General features: G+C 36.4%; 1 protein-coding gene across 1 annotated transcript in view; it reads right to left on the bottom strand.

Annotated features, from left to right (window-relative positions):
- The window catches only part of aff2 (AF4/FMR2 family member 2), a 332,688-nt gene that overhangs the window by 223,497 nt on the left and 91,016 nt on the right, over positions 1-18,175 (bottom strand). The window contains exons 2-3 of the mRNA XM_002934547.5: positions 5,560-5,680; positions 1,030-1,926 (exon numbers count right to left, since the gene is read on the bottom strand). Of these exons, the coding sequence (XP_002934593.2) occupies positions 1,030-1,926; positions 5,560-5,680 (1,018 nt within the window). The remainder of the gene's footprint in view (positions 1-1,029; positions 1,927-5,559; positions 5,681-18,175) is intronic.

The following is an 18,175-nucleotide window of genomic DNA, read 5'->3' as shown; positions in this document are numbered from 1 at the left end:
CACCCCAGGCAACAAGTAACTGAATAGTAACAACAAGAAGAAAACACAGAGCCTAGAATTACATATTCATAACATACTGAGTAAAGGTAGCCAGAAATTTTAAAGAGTTACATTCTGTAAAACTGACGTTACATCCACAAAAATAATTATCTGACCAGAGCCTTCACTGTTTACTTTGGTGGAAATAAAAAGAAAATCACAGTTTTCATACAACTTCTCAGAAAGTTATTTCAAGTGTTAGTGCAAAACACATCCGTCCTTGTTGCAAGCCAGAATTCTAATAAATACCGTGGAGCTATAAAACAGACCAAAACATTATTTACCTGATCTAACTACAGAAAATGAAAACTTGATCTACTGTAGGTCTAGTTATGGAAATACAAGTTATTGTGCGAAAATATTGTCAGGAAATAAATATGGAGACTGGATTTTATGAAAATTGAGATGGTGTGAATTCCACACTCTGTTTATTCAAACCTACCTGACATAGTGTTGTAGAATAAATCTTCCTTGGGAAAGCTACATGTACACAAAAACTTCTCTTGTTGATGTCCTGCTAATTCATCTGTGCAGAGATGAGGCTGCTCCTCTAAATTTTTCTAAAACTTTTTTCTAAACTCTGACTTTCTTGGCATGTTTCCAGAAATTTAACTTAAATACTTTGTGCCAGAAGTATTGATGTCTGCACGCCAATCTGACAAAGATTCATAGATTCCCGAGACCAGAGCCTACTAAATGACTATCTTTATGAGGTAAATTAACAAAAAGCATATTCAAAGTTATAATCTAATAAAATCCACCTTTTCATAAAAGTATTTATTTAAAATTCCCAGCAACGTTCAAATAATTCTATTGCATACTTCTCCTTTAAAGATATTAACATGGTTTGAGTTTTGAATCAGAGTTTTGTGAATCTCTTTTCACTTTTGTGTACAAATATCCTAGAAATCTCTATATTTATTAACATTCTAATTCATTGAAATTGCATCCTGATGTGATGGGCAACAACAACCAGAACTTTAAACTTACCTCATTTCCTTGGGGAATCGTAAGCTTTGGCAGTTTGCTCTTAGTAACAGGTACATTGACTTTCCCCTCTAACAGTGTTCCAAATAGAGGATTGTTATATCCATCATCTATTTCAGTTGATGGCTTTAGTTCAGGAGAGTCATTGGGTACTTGATCCTGACCATCCATTGGCCTTACATAAGCTGTAGGTTTTTGCTGCACCATGCTTGTTTTACTGTGTATTCCTGGAGGAAAGTTCTGGGAGGAAAGGCTGTTGTTTGCAGCTAATAATGATGTAGATGGAAGGGGAGAGACAGAACCATGTCCTAGGGTTTCAGAGTCTACTGGTGATTTTGAATGAGCATTCTCTTTAAAGACATGTTCCCCACTTAATGCTTTAGGGTGGTTGTGCCTTCTGGAGTGTGAGGATGATGTAGCAGGTATGAGTTCATCAATAACACCACTTTTGTATTGATCATTTTGGCAGTTGTAAAGGTCCTCATATCTTATTTGTAGTAAATCATGTGAAGAAGTGTGTTTTAATCTGCTTGGTTGATTGCTGAGTTGGTTAGATTGTGTACAAGAAGAAGTGTGTCCTCCATGGGCCCAATCCACTCGTGACTTCCTAGACCCTTCATGGTTGTGCGTCAAAGTTGTATTTGGGGCCAACGAAGAGGGAGGTGGCATTGAGGATGATGGATGGCTACTGCTTTGGTGGCATGGGGCCAGCCTGTTTCTTTGATCTGGAAAAAAGCTCTGCTCGTTTTTCTCTACTGGAGCTGGTGTCTGTGGCACTGAATTCTTTGGAATTCCTACAAGATGGCTCTGATTGTTGTGATTTGTTAATAAGTCCTTCATTTCATCATAATTTCCCAAGGTGTTCTGAACACGGTTTGCAAGAGCATCCCCTTTGTTTGTCTAAACAGTACAGAAATAATATTGCAAAGAGTTACATTTCAACAAATTAGTATTTACAATGACATAATAAACCTGACTGTTCTATTACCTGCCTTTCCTCTGCCTGTTGGAGCAAAAATACATTTAGGCCTTGTAGTCTAGAAACTACCAAGCAGGTACATTAATCTCTGATGATTGTAAAGTCAGCCAAAGCCTCCGCAGATAATTCTCCAAATAAAATAGTTTACAATTGGGAAAACTAATTGCTACAGAAAAAGAAATATGAGCTTGACCAATGATGTTTTGTTTAACAAGCAGCAATGACATTTGTTCCAGTTTCAAATGTCACCTATGCTACGTTGTTCAACAGCTTTTCATAAACTTTATTAATTACTAGAAATATGTTTTATGGAAATCTAATTGCTAGGCACATAATTGTACAACTTTACAATGAGACAGGACAGAAAACTCCCACTTTTCTTGTTAATAGCATACCCTAATTTGTGACTAGCAATATTGCTACTGCATTTTAGAATCAAGCAGATTAAATGATAAGACAAACCCATGTTACCCCCACCCCCCAAATTGCTGCAATCGTGGCCACAATTTTACCCATCTGGTTTTAGTTTCTAAAAAAAACTAATATTTATTTTTCCTCTTAATAATAAAACAGCACCTTTTGTACTTTCAACTAAGATATAATTAATCCATACTGAAGGCAAAACAAATCTATTGGGTTTATTTAAATCATTTTTAGTAGACTTAATGCATGGATCTGCAATATAAAAAGACCCCTTATCCACACACACATTAAAAGATTAGATAATATAATCACAATAATGATTAATATTATAATCATAAAATGCACTTTTGTATATGTATAATATATGTATTATATGTCTCTACATATTTATCTACATTTGCACCAAACACATAAGCAATCTGAGATATGGTTTAGCCTCAATATGGTATATGGTTTAGCCTTACAATATTTAAGCAATATCTACAGTATGCAAGTCACCTGTCTGCATGTATGGAAGCTCATATGTCCTTGTTACTAAATACAACCAAACATTAACATTACTAAAATACTTAAATAAAATACTAAAACTGCTGTAAAATACTGTTCGAAGATATTATTTAAATAGCCTCTAATATAGAAATATAGTTGTCAGTCTAATCGCATCTCATTCCTTTCCCCCTGCCAGCAGAGCCGTGCAATTTTCTTATTTAAAAGTGCACTGCTTACTTGACAACATAAGCCAAACAGCATCATTATATTAAATTTCCAAGCGGAATATCACATTGCTATCAATACATAACAGCACAAACACAAACACATTTGTTTTAATTAGAATTGAGATTTTTAAACATACTTATGTTTATGATTATAAATAGAATTTTGGAGTAATTATATAATCTGTCAGAATCTGAAATGCATTCAAAACCAGACGTATTTACAGCTGAAAGAACAAGAGTAGGAATCATTTTAACTTACTAACAGTCTCTAGGTCTGTCATTTTTAGTGGCAGAAATTACATTTAGCTAAGCCAAGAATAAGCTCTTTGTTTATAAGCTGTCTACTTCAACAGAATTGCACAATATACCATTTGGGACAGCGCCAAACTTGGCCTTTTCTTTTCAGCTTCCACATTGACAACAAGGAGATTCCATTGTGCTAAGGGCATAGCAAGAGGAATTACGATACTCGGCTTAAACGCTTGCATATTTGTTCTGCTCCCTCATGCATAATTTAACTCATTATCAAAAATAAAACATCAGGATCAAGTCAAACCATTTTAGTCTTTATTTTAAAGGTATTTTGCAAAAATATTTTCAGTATAATACTGTTATGGTGCAACCTATTAAAGAAAAATGCCTAGCCCCAAATTTTGGGAATCTCTAAACAAGCTAATACATTTTAAAAGTATAAATGTCTCATATCCAAAGGTGCACAATTCAAACTTGGCCTAAATTAAAAGTATTGTGTGTATGATGTACACAGAATACTGAGATTGGGCTTTGGAAAAAAAAGAAGTCCCAGAGTCCTTGGTATTAGCTGTTAATATAATCACAAACATGCAACATCAAATAGAAATAGATTTTGTATATTTGGTTGCTATAGTTATATTGTCAAAAAGAAAACAGAGAGCAATGGGAAAAATCCATAGCTTCTAATTGCATATAATAACAAACAGTTAATCAATCAATAAATCAAGAAGGCCAGTGTGAATGTAGAGTAAATATGATATCATTTGTACACATAGTAGCATAAATTAAAAATATGTTTATTATATTCCTTTGATTTTTGACATATATTAAACAGGAAAGCACTTATTAAACATGTCAAATTATCAATGCTAATTGTTATCCATTGTTATCCATAGATATTCTACAAGGCAAATCATATTTTAATACTTATAACTTATGAAAATGAGAAAAATGTGTGTTGCCTGTAATACCTTTATGGAAGGCAGGTCTATTAACATTCAAATTTGTAAGACCAATGAATTCCAACAACTTACTAACTACTATCACAGTTAAAAACAGGAATGGTTATAAATGTGTTAATTAGTCATAATAGATTGAACTGCTTTAAACAATCATATCAATTTATTTTCCTACAGGGCTGCTAGAGTTCAGTGGCATTGCAGAATAATATGAATTTAGTAAGTTCCTGAAAAATATAATATTGTTTTTTATTGTCATTAGCGAACAATAAAAAATGACTTCATAAATTCAATCTTCACCTCGGTTCTTCTCTCCAATTAGCTATGTGCAAGGTACACAGATATGCTCCACAAATGCAACACAACAAAAATTCTGTCCTTGGAAATCTAAGTGAGAACGTTGCATACCTTAGCCAGCCAGTGATTATATTTGGAAAAGCACCGAAATAAAAGCTGGTGTGGTTTTATTCACTGAAGGAAGCACCTTGAGTAGCCTACTGACTGCAATTATTTCTTAGCTGTATTTGCTGTGTTCAAGCTGTGGCCTTTTACTTCTAAGTAAAACATTCCCAGAATAAGGAATGTGAATTAAATTTTTTTTTTAGTGTAATAGGATAATAAAAAGTAAAGCCTTTATCAAGGTTGCCAGTTTTTGAAAATCATTTTCAGAAAAAATGTATTTTGGATGATCAAAAATCACTAAAATGTTATACAGTGAGGCTCATCACTAAGGGGCAGATTTATCAAAATGTCAGATAATTAGAAAAAAATCACCCACTATAGCAGTGATCCCCAACCTGTGGCTCGTGAGCAACATGTTGCTCCCCAACCCCTTAGATGTTGCTCTCAGTGGCCTCAAAGCAGGGGCTTATTTTTGAATACCTGGTTTGGAGGCAAGTTTTGGTTGAATAAAAACCAAGTATAATGCCAAACAGAGCCTTCTACAGGCTGCCAGTCCAAATAGAGTAGCCAATTATAGCTCTTATTGGCACCCCAGGAACCTTTTTCATACTTGTGTTGCTCCCCAACACTTTTTCCATTTAAATGTAGCTCACGTGTATAAAAGGTTGGGGATCCCTGCACTATAGTAACCCATAACAACCAATTAGCAGTTAGATACATTTAGGACAGCTAGAAACTGTTTTTATTTATGTAGTGCAGTATTCTATGAATCTTTAAAAGAAATAAGATCTATTTGATGTACCTTGTATGGTTCTCCAAACAGATTAAAGCCAGAAGCAAACAGGTCTTCATCTTGTTGGACTTCTTGTGTCCTTCTCTCCCATTCTTTTCTTTTAAGAGCACTCCGATCTTGTTCATAATGACTGAAAATAAGTAAAAGAAAATGAATAATTAATACTGTACAGGTATGGGATCCCTTATCCGGAAACCCGTTATCCAGAAATAAATTACGGAAAGGCCATTCCCATAGACTCCATTATAAGCATATAATGCTAAGTTTTAAAAATGATTCCTTTTTTCTCTGTAATAATAAAACAGTACCTTGTACTTGATCCCAACTAAGATATAATTAGTCCTTATTGGAGCAAAAATAATCCTATTAGGTTTATTCAATATTTAAAAGATTTTTAGTAGACTTAAGTTATGGGGATCCAGATTACAGAAACATCCCTTATCCGGAAAACCCCAGGTCCCGTGCATTCTGGATAACAGGTACTATTAATTTTGTACTATTAATCTGTACTATTAATTTTACCAACACTACAACATGGAAGATATTGATTTTGCCCTAAAATCCAAACCAGTTAACCATAACTAACAATACATAATAATAACTGCTGACAAAATAATATATAAATATCATATATAATGAAAGGATAAATTAAATAATGAAAAGGATGGAAGAGTTTAAGTATGAGGGAAGACTGCCAAGGTTGGAGCTGTTTTCTCTGGAGAAAAGGTGCTTACAAGGGGGCATGATTAGCGTAGGTGGTTTTTGACGGTATTGCAGTGAGGTTGTACAATGCCCTGCTGGGTAATATTGTTATGGCAGATTCTATTAATGCTTTTAAGAGGGGCTTGGATGACTTCTTGGAAAAGCATAATATCCAGGTCTATTGTGATATAATAATATATGACAGTATGTATATACTATAGCTCTGTTTTCCATTCAGAATGAATGCTCTTGTTAATCAAAGAGACTGCAAATGTTAGCAAGAAGAAACTTAGATGTAGAGCATTTCTGTCAGTGTATTTAAATCCCACACTAAGCACTTCAATACAATTCGGAAGTAACTGAATGCTTAAATCAATACCCCTGGACTTGTTAAATCCCTAGACCTACAGCACACAGAAAATGCTATAGCAATATCAGATGGTTGTGCAAACCACCCCAAGGAAAGAAGTGCTCATCACTTAGTAAAACAGCTTTTTTTTATTTATCAAAGAGATACAAAATGCCAAAAGCCTGACACATTTCATGCTCAAGTGAGTTATTTAAATGGAAGCCTTGAAATCTCTTATAATGGATCATCTTCTTGGTATCACATCACTTGGCACTCCAGCAATAGATCAGCTTGATTTATTTCCCCATAAGACCCATTTAATGAATCGGCACATCTTCTTTACCTCAGCACCCACCTGTTACTGATTGGTGCAAGTTGTTTTAGCCCCAAAAAAGCTGCATAGTTGCCTTTATTTGTGACACTGAGATTAAAAGCTTGCAGAAAATTCCACTCACAGTACAATTGTGCCTATCTGTAGAAAGCAAAGTGCTTGGAGGCAAGTTTTGGAAGCACAGAGACACAGTTTACTTCAAGCAGAGCCTCCTGCAGGGTAGCAGTCTACATGGGGTACCAAATAGCCAATCACAGTCTTTATTAAGCATCCCCAAATAATTTTGTATGCTTGTGTGGCTCACCATCACTTATTACATCTGAGTGTGGCTCACCTGTAGAAAAAGTTGGAGATGTGATATTCACCAGTACAAAAGAATGTGTGTGATTTGGGTCCAGTCTTCCTATAAAATTAATTTTAAAAGTAGTTTCGGTAAGGCTGTGGCCTCTCTAGCAGAAGATGCACACTCTTCAAATTACATTTATACAGTATTGGTAAATGAAGTAAATGAGGGTGGACCAGATACAATCTAAGTTGTGAAAAATACAGTTGCTGTGTTTTTATTGTAAACATTTACTTGTTCTGTCTAGTATAAAATATGTTTGTGGATACTGTTACATATTCCTGCTATGGCAATCAATAAAAACGCCTTCCACTTTAAAATTATCCTAATTAATATTATTATATTATATTACACTAATAATGTTAATTATGTAAATACAGCAGTACATGCAGCCATTGCATGGGCCAGGTCCAGTACTGTATGAATGAAAAGAGACATACCTAAACATGAATAGTTGTGGCTTGGTTGGATAGAGAGTTTAATATAGGATGAACTATTTTTTTAACCTGTAATGTTGGGAAGTATGAGGCAAATACATCCCTGAGTGTCAAATCTCTGTTTGGAGCCTCATGCACAGGGAAATTAAATGAGCTGCAAAAATGATCCAATTGACTATAGCAAAGATCTCACCATTTAATGTAATTTGAAAGAATAATGACTGGCCGGGGTTTAAACATGCTGTGGTTTTGGTAAGACTCTAATATCAGAGTGTATTATTGGATACAAACACTGTTCATGACGCCTAACACATTAAATTTGTTGACAATCCATACTGAGGTGCACATCAGAGAGGCACAAAGGCAGCTAATAGCACAAAACAGAAACAGCACAAAAAGAATAACTTATAGAGTTTATATTTGAATAAAAATCAGTTTGATGCCTTTACTTGGTAAAGTACAGTAAGCTAGAATTAGAGCTAAAACAAACATTTAGGTGGAATTGTTTGACATTTCTTGTTACGTTGTGCAACATAAAAAGGTTAGCTGACAATATCTTTCTAGACAGCTTTCCTATGAATAAAAGTCAGTTTTCTAAAAGTAATGACAGCCAAGATGTCACTTATCCCTGAGTCACTTTACTCCCTGAACCTGACAGTAGGGTATGACAAGCTGATAGATCACGTTTACTTCACATTTGACAAGCACTGAAATACACAGGGCTACACTTTCAAACCTACCTTTTTCTTCCCTCTGTAAGGGAAAAGACATAATTAAATCCCTGAAGGGAAAAAGAGATGTATTTGCATTGACATGGCCTCATATGACAAGCACTGTGGGATATTTTTGTCCTTTACTAAGCTTGATTTGTTAGAAGGGGTTTAGGCTGCCTTATGTATAAGTTTATTAGATGCCTGGATGACAATTTGTTTAACCAACCTGATTCGTAGATAAATACTTTTACAGGCAAGCTAAACAGCCACAAATGATTGAGCAATTTCCAAAGCACCCCTTTACTCTTATCTCCAGTGATTATAAATGTAATCTCCATAGTGCTCCACTGCGAGTGGAACAAAACCAATTCAGAGTCCGCAAACTCTTCCTTTGTAGCTCAGCATGGAGTTCTACGGGAATTTTCACATTAAAAGATATAATGAGGAATGAACTGTTCAGTGCTGTGTCTTTAATGGTGTATAAATTTGTTGATTTCTGACTGAAACCACAATTACCAACTTGAAGCACTAGCTAATTAAAACCACAGCCATGTATTTAGCCTCTTGTTATACCTACTGCAGTTTATAATTACGAAGACCTCTTTTCCTACTCAATTAAAGTTTTTATGATTCGGAAAACCTGGTATTTTATCTATGAGCCTTTTAGAGCAAAAAGAATGAATCATTAAAGGGTAAAATACCTTTTTTTATACATATATCCCTGATTCCATAGTTTCCCTAACCTAGATACTGAGACTTTAAATCCTACTGCTTTCCAGAGAATCTGTGCACCATTCACTATGGAAAGGTGAGAGTTAAATGACATTGTAAGCCTAAGGGGTTTGGGAAATTATTCCTATGATTCAGAGATAGACTCTCAATGTTTCCTTCCAGACTGTAAAAAGAATGAATTTATACTTATTTTAATAAAGAGGAGTTTTTCCCTTTAAAGATGAATTAATGAATTAATTAATGGGATTCCTAATGTTCATCCTAACCACTGAATTGTACATGAGCATGTACTTGCTAAAATGCCTTTACCTGTTCAGGTATTGGACCCCTTATCCGGAAAACCCCAGGTCCCAAGCATTCTGGATAATGGGTCCCATACCTATATTATATAAAACAATACTCTATACAAATATATATATATGCACACCAATTTTTTAATCAGCTTTTGTACTGATAAAATGTTTATACCGTACCAATAAAATAAGGTCATTAAAAGAAATGTGTTGTTTCTTCACTTTATAACTGTTTTTAACTTGCTCCATTACAAAATGCATTAGGTAATACCTGGGGGATTTCCAGAAGTAACTGGGCAACTTCTATAATTTTTCTAAATAAGGTCTTTATATGCTTGATTCTTTGTTTTGTCATCAGTAACTGTGATATATTTTTTTAATTTGTTTTAGTTTCTTTAGTAAAACAATGCACAAAACTATCTGTTGCCATGCAAATAGCACATGGTATTAGCTGCACCTTATTGTAGGTTACAGAAGATGTCTACAGTCCATCAATTATTTTAATTTGCTTCAGTTGATATGAGACCATTGTTGAACTGATGCCAGAGAAATAAAACCTATTAGGACTTGTGTTCTAGTATAGTGTGTATCAAGTTGTACTTCACAAGATAATCCACCCTCTTCAGGGTGTAGTAAAAGATCTTTTTTAGACATTTATAAAGTAACAAAGCTAAGACAACAATAGGAAGGCTGCAATGTTAGTTTAATAAAATGTGCTATTAAATACCTTCTGAACAACAGTGTGTCATTGACTCAGGAATTTTGAGATACATTCAATGGAAAGAAGTTTGTATGGATCCTACCCACAAACAGAGCTTATTATGTCATACCAAGACAATATCATAGCATCCTCACTAGTGTTACTGGAACCAGTACCACCATTGTTAGACTTTCTTTACTAACTACCACAAAGCAGCCTGTGTGCATACTATAGGGGCCATCTACTTAGACCCTGGAGAGTGCTCAATTAGAAAGAACTTCTGTACGGAATTTGGCTGTGCTCTAGACCTTGGAATCAGGGTGCAAGGCACCAATGTCCTTATTTCCTGTCTGGGGTGGTGGCAAAGGCAGCATATTAAGCCTCAAATGAAGCCTAGGCTGGCCAGCAGTCCCTGACTTGGGCATCTAAATGACTTACCATTTAGTGGATGGAATGGAGCATCTAGGTGTGTCATAGTGAAAGTTTCTTATTTTTTGGAAACCCTGGTTCCAATCCCAACAAAAAGTCCCTACTGCTGTAAGAGGTGTATGAGGGTGTACCCCAAAATGCTCTACTACTCTGTATTACTATGATCCAGACCCAGGCAAAAGGCTCAATTCCAACAACTCCCCATAGGCACTTATGGTAGTAGAATCTGTGCCCCAGGTGGGCCTTCGCATTTTCTAGAGGAAGGGTTACCACACTGATGTGTACATACAGCATTCACTTGCTCAATAACTTTGGGCACCAGTGGAACAGTTTATTGAACAATTTCACACAATTTCAGATGCCAGTCTCTATCCTTTGGGAGGAGTTGATAATGCAAAATAAACAGACAAGTGACAGCAGGTCTTTTTACATATGATACTCACAATGAAATCCACATCCACAGCTGTTGCAAACCCTGAGGTAGTTAAGTCTGCCTCTTGGTAGCCAATCCTCATCATTAGGTGAAACCCACTGAGGTAAATTACTCCAGGACTCTATCTAGTTCTGAGCCTAACCGCTTGGGTCACTATAATGCAGCATCCAAAGGGAACTAACCCTCATTTATCTCCTTGTTGGAGCACTGGACTGCTCACTAACTTCTCATAATCTTTCACTCCTAGGGGCACATTTACTTACTCACGAACAGGCCGAATGCGTTTTTTTCGTAATGATCGGTATTTGGCGATTTTTCGGAAAATTGTCTCAACTTTTTCGTTGCCATTCCGAATGTTGCGCAAAATCTGTTGATTTTTTCGTAGCGTTACTACTTGCGCGAAAAGTTGCGACTTTTTCATAGCCTTCGCGCCGAGTACAAAAGATTCGGATTCATTCAAGCTTCAGTATGGTGACTTTTCTTGGGCCAGGTTGGAGCTGCAGGGTGCCATTGAGTCCTATGGGAGGCTTCCAAAATCATGCTAAGTCTGAAAGTTTCGCCCGCCGCTTACGAGCGCTCAATACGAAAAAGTCGCAACAAGATACAAGCGGTTCGTAATGGCTACGAAAAACTCGTGTTTTTTCGCGCAAATCGTATTGGTAACGAAAAAGTCGCGACAATTTCCGAAAAATCGTAAAGGCGCCGAAAAAATCGCAAAAAATACGAAAAAGTCACAAAATGTTCGTTTTCCAATCGGAATTTTTCCAATTCGGATTCGGATTCGTGGGTTAGTAAATGTGCCCCCTAGAGTGGCTATTACAGAATCTGACTTGGCACTAACTTCTCCTATACTTACAATACATTTACAACAATACATTTATGAAAGAATAGATGCGTTTTCCTGTAACATGCTATTCTTACCCTTTCCACTGATACTATATTGTGGTATTCTATTTTATCTATATGAAAGTTATGAAAATTACCTGTGGCAGTAAAAAAAGGGCCTTTTTTCAACTAAACCTATATTGCAAGTCATAGACTGTAACTTGCATCGTATATTTTATTACCTATTAAATGGTTACAAAAGATCAAATCTGCCCGGAAAACTATAAAGCTGAAAAGGCAATAATTGCTATTTGCTTCTCTCTGCAAACCCCATTTTTGCCTAGCTGCTTTATAAACCACTGTTTCTCTGTCTGTGCCAAAACACATGAGATTAAATTATCTGTACAGAACAGGCCCTTGGAGACAATTGTGCAATTTATAGAAACAGTTCTTTAGCATGTATGTAACCTCAGAAACACATCTTAAATATTCAGCTGAAAAAAAGGCTTGTAGCACTGAGTAGACAATGTTTAATGCTCACTAAAGTCATTTTAGGTACAAAACAAATCCTTGAATTTTACCTATGCGGAGACCAATTTAATGAGCTGCCTGGTTTGTCATGCAACCACATGCCAGCCTCAAAAATGCATTTAAATAGCTAATTCTGGAACCTTACGGGAGAGAATGCACACGACAGATAAGATGCAAAAACAGGAATAAGTGTGAAGAATAGATGATGTTTCAAAAAGAGAGCATTTATTGTTTCCTGTATCATAGAACGTGTTGCTCGTGTGATTAGTTATCTGTCTCCGTTATCAAAAAAACTGATATGAAATAAAGCGTTTACGCAGTTATGCTTCATTGATGTCCACCAGGGGAGCACGAAAATCTCCATGAGGATAGGTAATTGATGTTTAAATCACAGCTAAATCACTCTGTAATAGAAATGGTCCCAATGCAAGAATGGGTTCTAAAATACCACTACAGAGAAGAGCTACCAGTGGGGGGAAAGGAACAATGAGCAAAGATAAGGCTTATTTATTAAAAAGGATAATAGCTCACAATTTACACCATTTTCTCTTCAATGGGAATCTGCTGTCAGAAATATTTATAAGCATGCTTTAGATCACAATGCAGCCTTATTTTTATTCGAAAATGAGTCGCTGTTTTTGTTTTATTAAAATGCTTAGGGACATTATTATATGATGTTATGGTAGTAAATGAAAAGAGCTCATTCATCTTTCGAAAGCAGACACATGTAAATGACATCAATGATTGTAATTTGGTTAACAATGCGTTTTTCAAGGTACATTTAAATCACTGTTATAATCCCCTTGTCACGTTGCATTTGCAAAACGAGCAGGAAGATAATGACTGAAAAATGCAGCTTGACAAGATAAACAGGGAGCCGATTCTGATATAACTGTATATCAAATTAAGACAAAAAGATGTGCACAATTCCTGTACTCATAATGATTTAAATAGACAAAAGATAAACAGACTCCGGCCTATTATTCCATAAGGATAACATACACAAAATGCATTCTCTAGAGCGTGTGAACAAAAAGTCAAAACAACAAGGGGAAAAGTATGCCTGATTATAAGCAATTATGGCAACAACTGGCAACTTCACAGCAACAAACCCATTCAATAATATTTTATAATAAACCCACCCAAAAAAAAATTTTTAACCTCCTGAGCGTTTTCATTCATATACGAATTAGGAGATAAGTTTTTCTTGTTTAATCGATTTGAGCCCTATATTACCAATTTGCCTATATTCTATTTAATGTACTTTCATCTTCTTAGTCTCTTATCGGTACAATAAGCAGTGTCGAACTGGGGTGTCATGGGCTCACTATGACTGCCCCCTTAGGGGCACCCCACCACAGCTGCAAGCTCCTCTGTGCCACCAGACACCTGTTGCCACCCTCCCCACAAACCTGTGACTTTCTCCTTATGGGCGCGATAAGGGTGGGGGGAGTGACCAAAGTTCAACAGGAGCAGTCCTGGGTCAGCAGGGCCCACAAGGGGCAACAGTATGTTACTTCAGTCAGAGAAAGCTTGTTTAAGTACAAGGCTACTAATCCATTACAATTAGAATATTTTGCCCAGTGTATAAACCTAGGTCATTACTGGTGGCCGTTGAATAACAACTTAATAAAACATGAGGAGATATATATATATATATACATATTTACATATATAAATACGCTGTGTCAGTTAAACAACAACAATCAGTCCCATAAGCCACCCTCTTGGGTCTTTGATAGCACATAGTTGGGGTTATGTAATAAAAGGCAAGTTTCCCAGAAGCAATAAACCCATAGCAACCAATCAGTAGGTATATCTAGTATAAATAAATTTAAAGCAACTGGACTTGTTAAGTAATCATTGAAGACGTTTCACTACTCATCCGAGCAGCTTCTTCAGTTCAACTGACTGGTATGGGAAGTCCTCAGCATATATACTCTTCCACTAATTCAATCACAATGGCACTTTGTAACTCTTCAGAAAGGTGACATCTGAAACTCACAGAGGTGTGAATGCTGTGGAGTTACCTTGAAAGGATTACCAAAGTATCATGCAACTCTTCAAACAGGTGTTACTTTTTTGGAGTTGCATGAATGGATGTGTGAAGAGTTCTGAAACTGCCGGGGTACAGATGTTAGAACAGCATTGTATGTATCAGACAGATGGTGTCAAAGTCCCCCACCTTGGTTTAGGGATGGTTTCTCCACTTTGACATGAATAGCCTCTTTTACACCTCTTTCAAACCAGCGGTCTTCTTTGTCCAAAATTTGGATGTTGCTATTTTCAAAGGAGTGTGCCTTGTCTTTTAGGTGTAGAAATACAGCAGAGTCCTGGCCTGTAGTGTTCGCCCTCCTATGCTGAGCCATTCGCTTGGAGAGCAGTTGCTTTGTCTCACCAATGTAAAGGTCGGTGCACTCCTCGCTACACTGGACTGCGTATACAACAATCAGTAGGTACAATTTACTGGTTGCCTGTTTAAAAGCAAAATCTTATTGGCTGCTATGGGTTACTGCTCCTGGGTAAACTTAGTGCTTTTTATTACATATGGGGGAATGAAGCATATTTGAAATGATTTCTCAGATGCAATGATATGGGAATAATATATCCAACTTAAGGTGAAATGTACTAAGAATGGATCATGGAAAACATAGGTGATTATTTTGTTTTAGATTACCAACTATTCTTACATGTACTTGGACAAAAAAACTGCAGAAATTATCCACCACATCATCTCCCCAATAGCCCAATTTCTTATGCCAACTTGATATCAAGAGTGAGATTAGATGTTTGGTTCTTTGTCTCTATTCTCTAGGCTAGAGACGGCAAGATTTTTGAAAAACCAAGAACTTTTTTAAAATTTATTTTACATGTGAAAAATCTCATTTATAGTTTCCTTAGTGTTTATTGTGTTTTTATAGCTGATCAGTGATTTCTTACCTAAATTATCTTTCATGCCAGAGAAGATTTACTTATGGTTACACAAATTCCCATAGGTTTTAACTAAATTGATTTGTTATTGATCCACTTCCAATAATGAAATTCTCCCACAAAACAAATACTGGTGTTCCCAATTGGATAGAATGGATCTCAGCATCTCAGAGAAGAGAGTTAGTTAGGCAAGAAAATACTAACAAAACACCACATGAACACTGACAAAGCTCAGAAAAATCTCTATCTCTGGAAGAAATACTTTCTTTTGTTTCAAGATCAAGATAAGGGAGATATCTCAGCCTTTGATAAATCTCCCTATTAGAAATAAAAGATGGTTCAACGGCAGCATTACTAGAGACTTATAATAAGTATTATCATATGTCTCTCTTGGAATGGCAGACCATTTAAACTCAAGGGTATCCAAGTGCTGGCTGGAATCTACAATATAATTTTACACTGGGCTTTATAAATACACACAGCTTTATAAATATACATCATGGTATTCAGGTTGTGGTGTGGTTAAGGGTGGTATATTTATATGCCATAGTTTTACATATCTTAATAAGTAAGTCTCTGCAAGTAGCACATGGGAAAGAATATCATGCAGGTGAATTTTTAGGAAATGACTGTATGTACAGTATGTGTAGAGAAGATTAAATTTGACTGCTTAAAGCAGTCAAATCAATTCTGACAAACTGCCACATTTGTCAAAGAAGCTAATGTTTTGTAAATGTGAACACTTCCCTGACTATCAGAAAAATTCAAACTGCTGGGAATCCATCAGAAGTCCTTAGTTCAGATTTTCATAAATCTGCCTCATTCTAATGAAGTAAAAACTCATATTTGAATGAGAATTCATTGTGATATGTTATTAATATGCATAAAATATACAATTGAGTGTTCCAAATCCCTCTTATGGATTTGATGCACCTGAGGAAGGCTGATAGCCGAAACATTTAGTGCTGTGATGTCTCTTATACTGTTTCACTGAGAATATGTGTACTCTCCGGGTTATTTGTACTTGAATTTAGAAATGTCTACAGCCAGCACGGGGTCTGTTACCTGTCGATGAGAACCTACTGAGAACACTGGAAGCTACGGCAGGACATTTAATCATTATTTGAGGATATCCAAATCCCTTTTATGCAATACATTTGCTTCAACCAAGAAGAAACCTCCTCAGTTCATACATATGAACATGAAACCAATAAATACAGACTGTATACAAATTTCATTTACATGAAAATAAATAAGTGGTATAAATAAGTGGCACAAGTTCAAACAGAAGCATTGACATCAGTAGTGGTGTAGAGTAGACACAAACAGGCTATAATTAGTGCTCTAAGCAGTCAATTACAACACATGTTCCAAAGTAAAGTAACAAGCAGCAGTACATTAGCACTTAATACATTCAATGGGACACCATTCATTATTGGAGCTAAAATGGCTCTTATGCTTATTGATCCTAAGCAATGACTCTTCAAACACATGAGGATAAACATTTGCAATGACAAACGATAGGGGCCCCTTAGTTTTGAACTCAGGGATCTCAATCTTGTCTCTTTCATCCCTAGGAAGCATTATACTCCAAAATGGAGAACTTTTATATTCCAGTATTTGTTTTTTTTTAAACTTATAAGCATCTAATCGAATTAAACCAATCACATTGATTCTAGGCCATACCACTATCTGGTGGAGGTAGATTTGCCAGCGGCTGGTATTTGACCAGCCTAGCCAGTACATCACCAGCTAGAGCTAGAGCCGGTATTACAAATTTACCGCTAATGAAGTTGCACCTTATCTCTTCCTCTCCTTAAAGCTTTTCACTGCTAAACTCTCCCCATTTAAACTCTCCCTAACCTTTCTGAAGGATTCCTCAATCCACCTATTTTCCCACAACTGATGTAATAGACCCACCCATGCCCCCAACCCTGTGACATCACATGCCCGCCCATTCCCTGCCTCCTTAATGTCATCGAGCTGGACCATCCTTCAGGCCAAAAAAAGTGAATCCTGAAGCAGTCAAACTTGTGCTGCTTTTTCAGTAGATAGATAGGCAGGCAGATATAACATATACATATATTCAGGGCTGTGGAGTCGGAGTCGGAGTCGAGGAGTCGGCAAAAAATGAACCGACTCCGACTCCTACTAAATTTAAATGGGAATAAAAAAAAAAAATAAAGCAAGTTTAAATGTCCCAATTCACAAACAGTCATAATTAATTACTTCTCTGCTATAAGAATAAAGCCCAATGCACGCAGTGCATAAACGAACACGTTGAGTGACCATGAAGCTTTTCATTGGCTGTATGCTTCACTCAATGGGACGTAACACACAGTTACGGTGCGGCAGCTCCACTGCGTCGGGTTCCTCTGTTACAGGGAACACAATGCCCACTGGGAACCCAGCCTAACTCTCACTGATAACTAGAAATACCTGTATACGTGAAGGGAATGGATAGTCCATAGTTTAAGACTGAAGCTTTAAAACATTTGAAAAACTGCTGTTATTCAGCTGTAATGTTAGCTTAAACTTTAAACATGACTATGGGATTCTAGGGAAATCATTAGGAGTAGGAGTATAGATAAAATTGTCTATCAGTTTATTATCAGTTCAGTCGTGTTTTAAGTGCCCCTTCCCACCTGCCCCTTCCTGGATGTATAAAATACATTAGCACAGTGCTGTCCAACTTCTGCTGTGCCGAGGGACGGAATTTCTTGCGCATACATGGTGGAGGGCCACTAATGGAAGCCAGTTTTGACCACCCCCCCTTTTAAACCACACCCACTTCAAACCACACTCATTTTATCACAATGGTGGTAGTGCAGTAAAAACCCAAAGGCTTGGTCCTCACTGCAGGGATATCAACCATC

Source organism: Xenopus tropicalis, chromosome 8 (genome assembly GCF_000004195.4).
Source record: "Xenopus tropicalis strain Nigerian chromosome 8, UCB_Xtro_10.0, whole genome shotgun sequence".
Taxonomy (NCBI): Eukaryota; Metazoa; Chordata; class Amphibia; order Anura; family Pipidae; genus Xenopus; species Xenopus tropicalis.
This window is presented reverse-complemented; position numbering and strand designations above follow the sequence as displayed.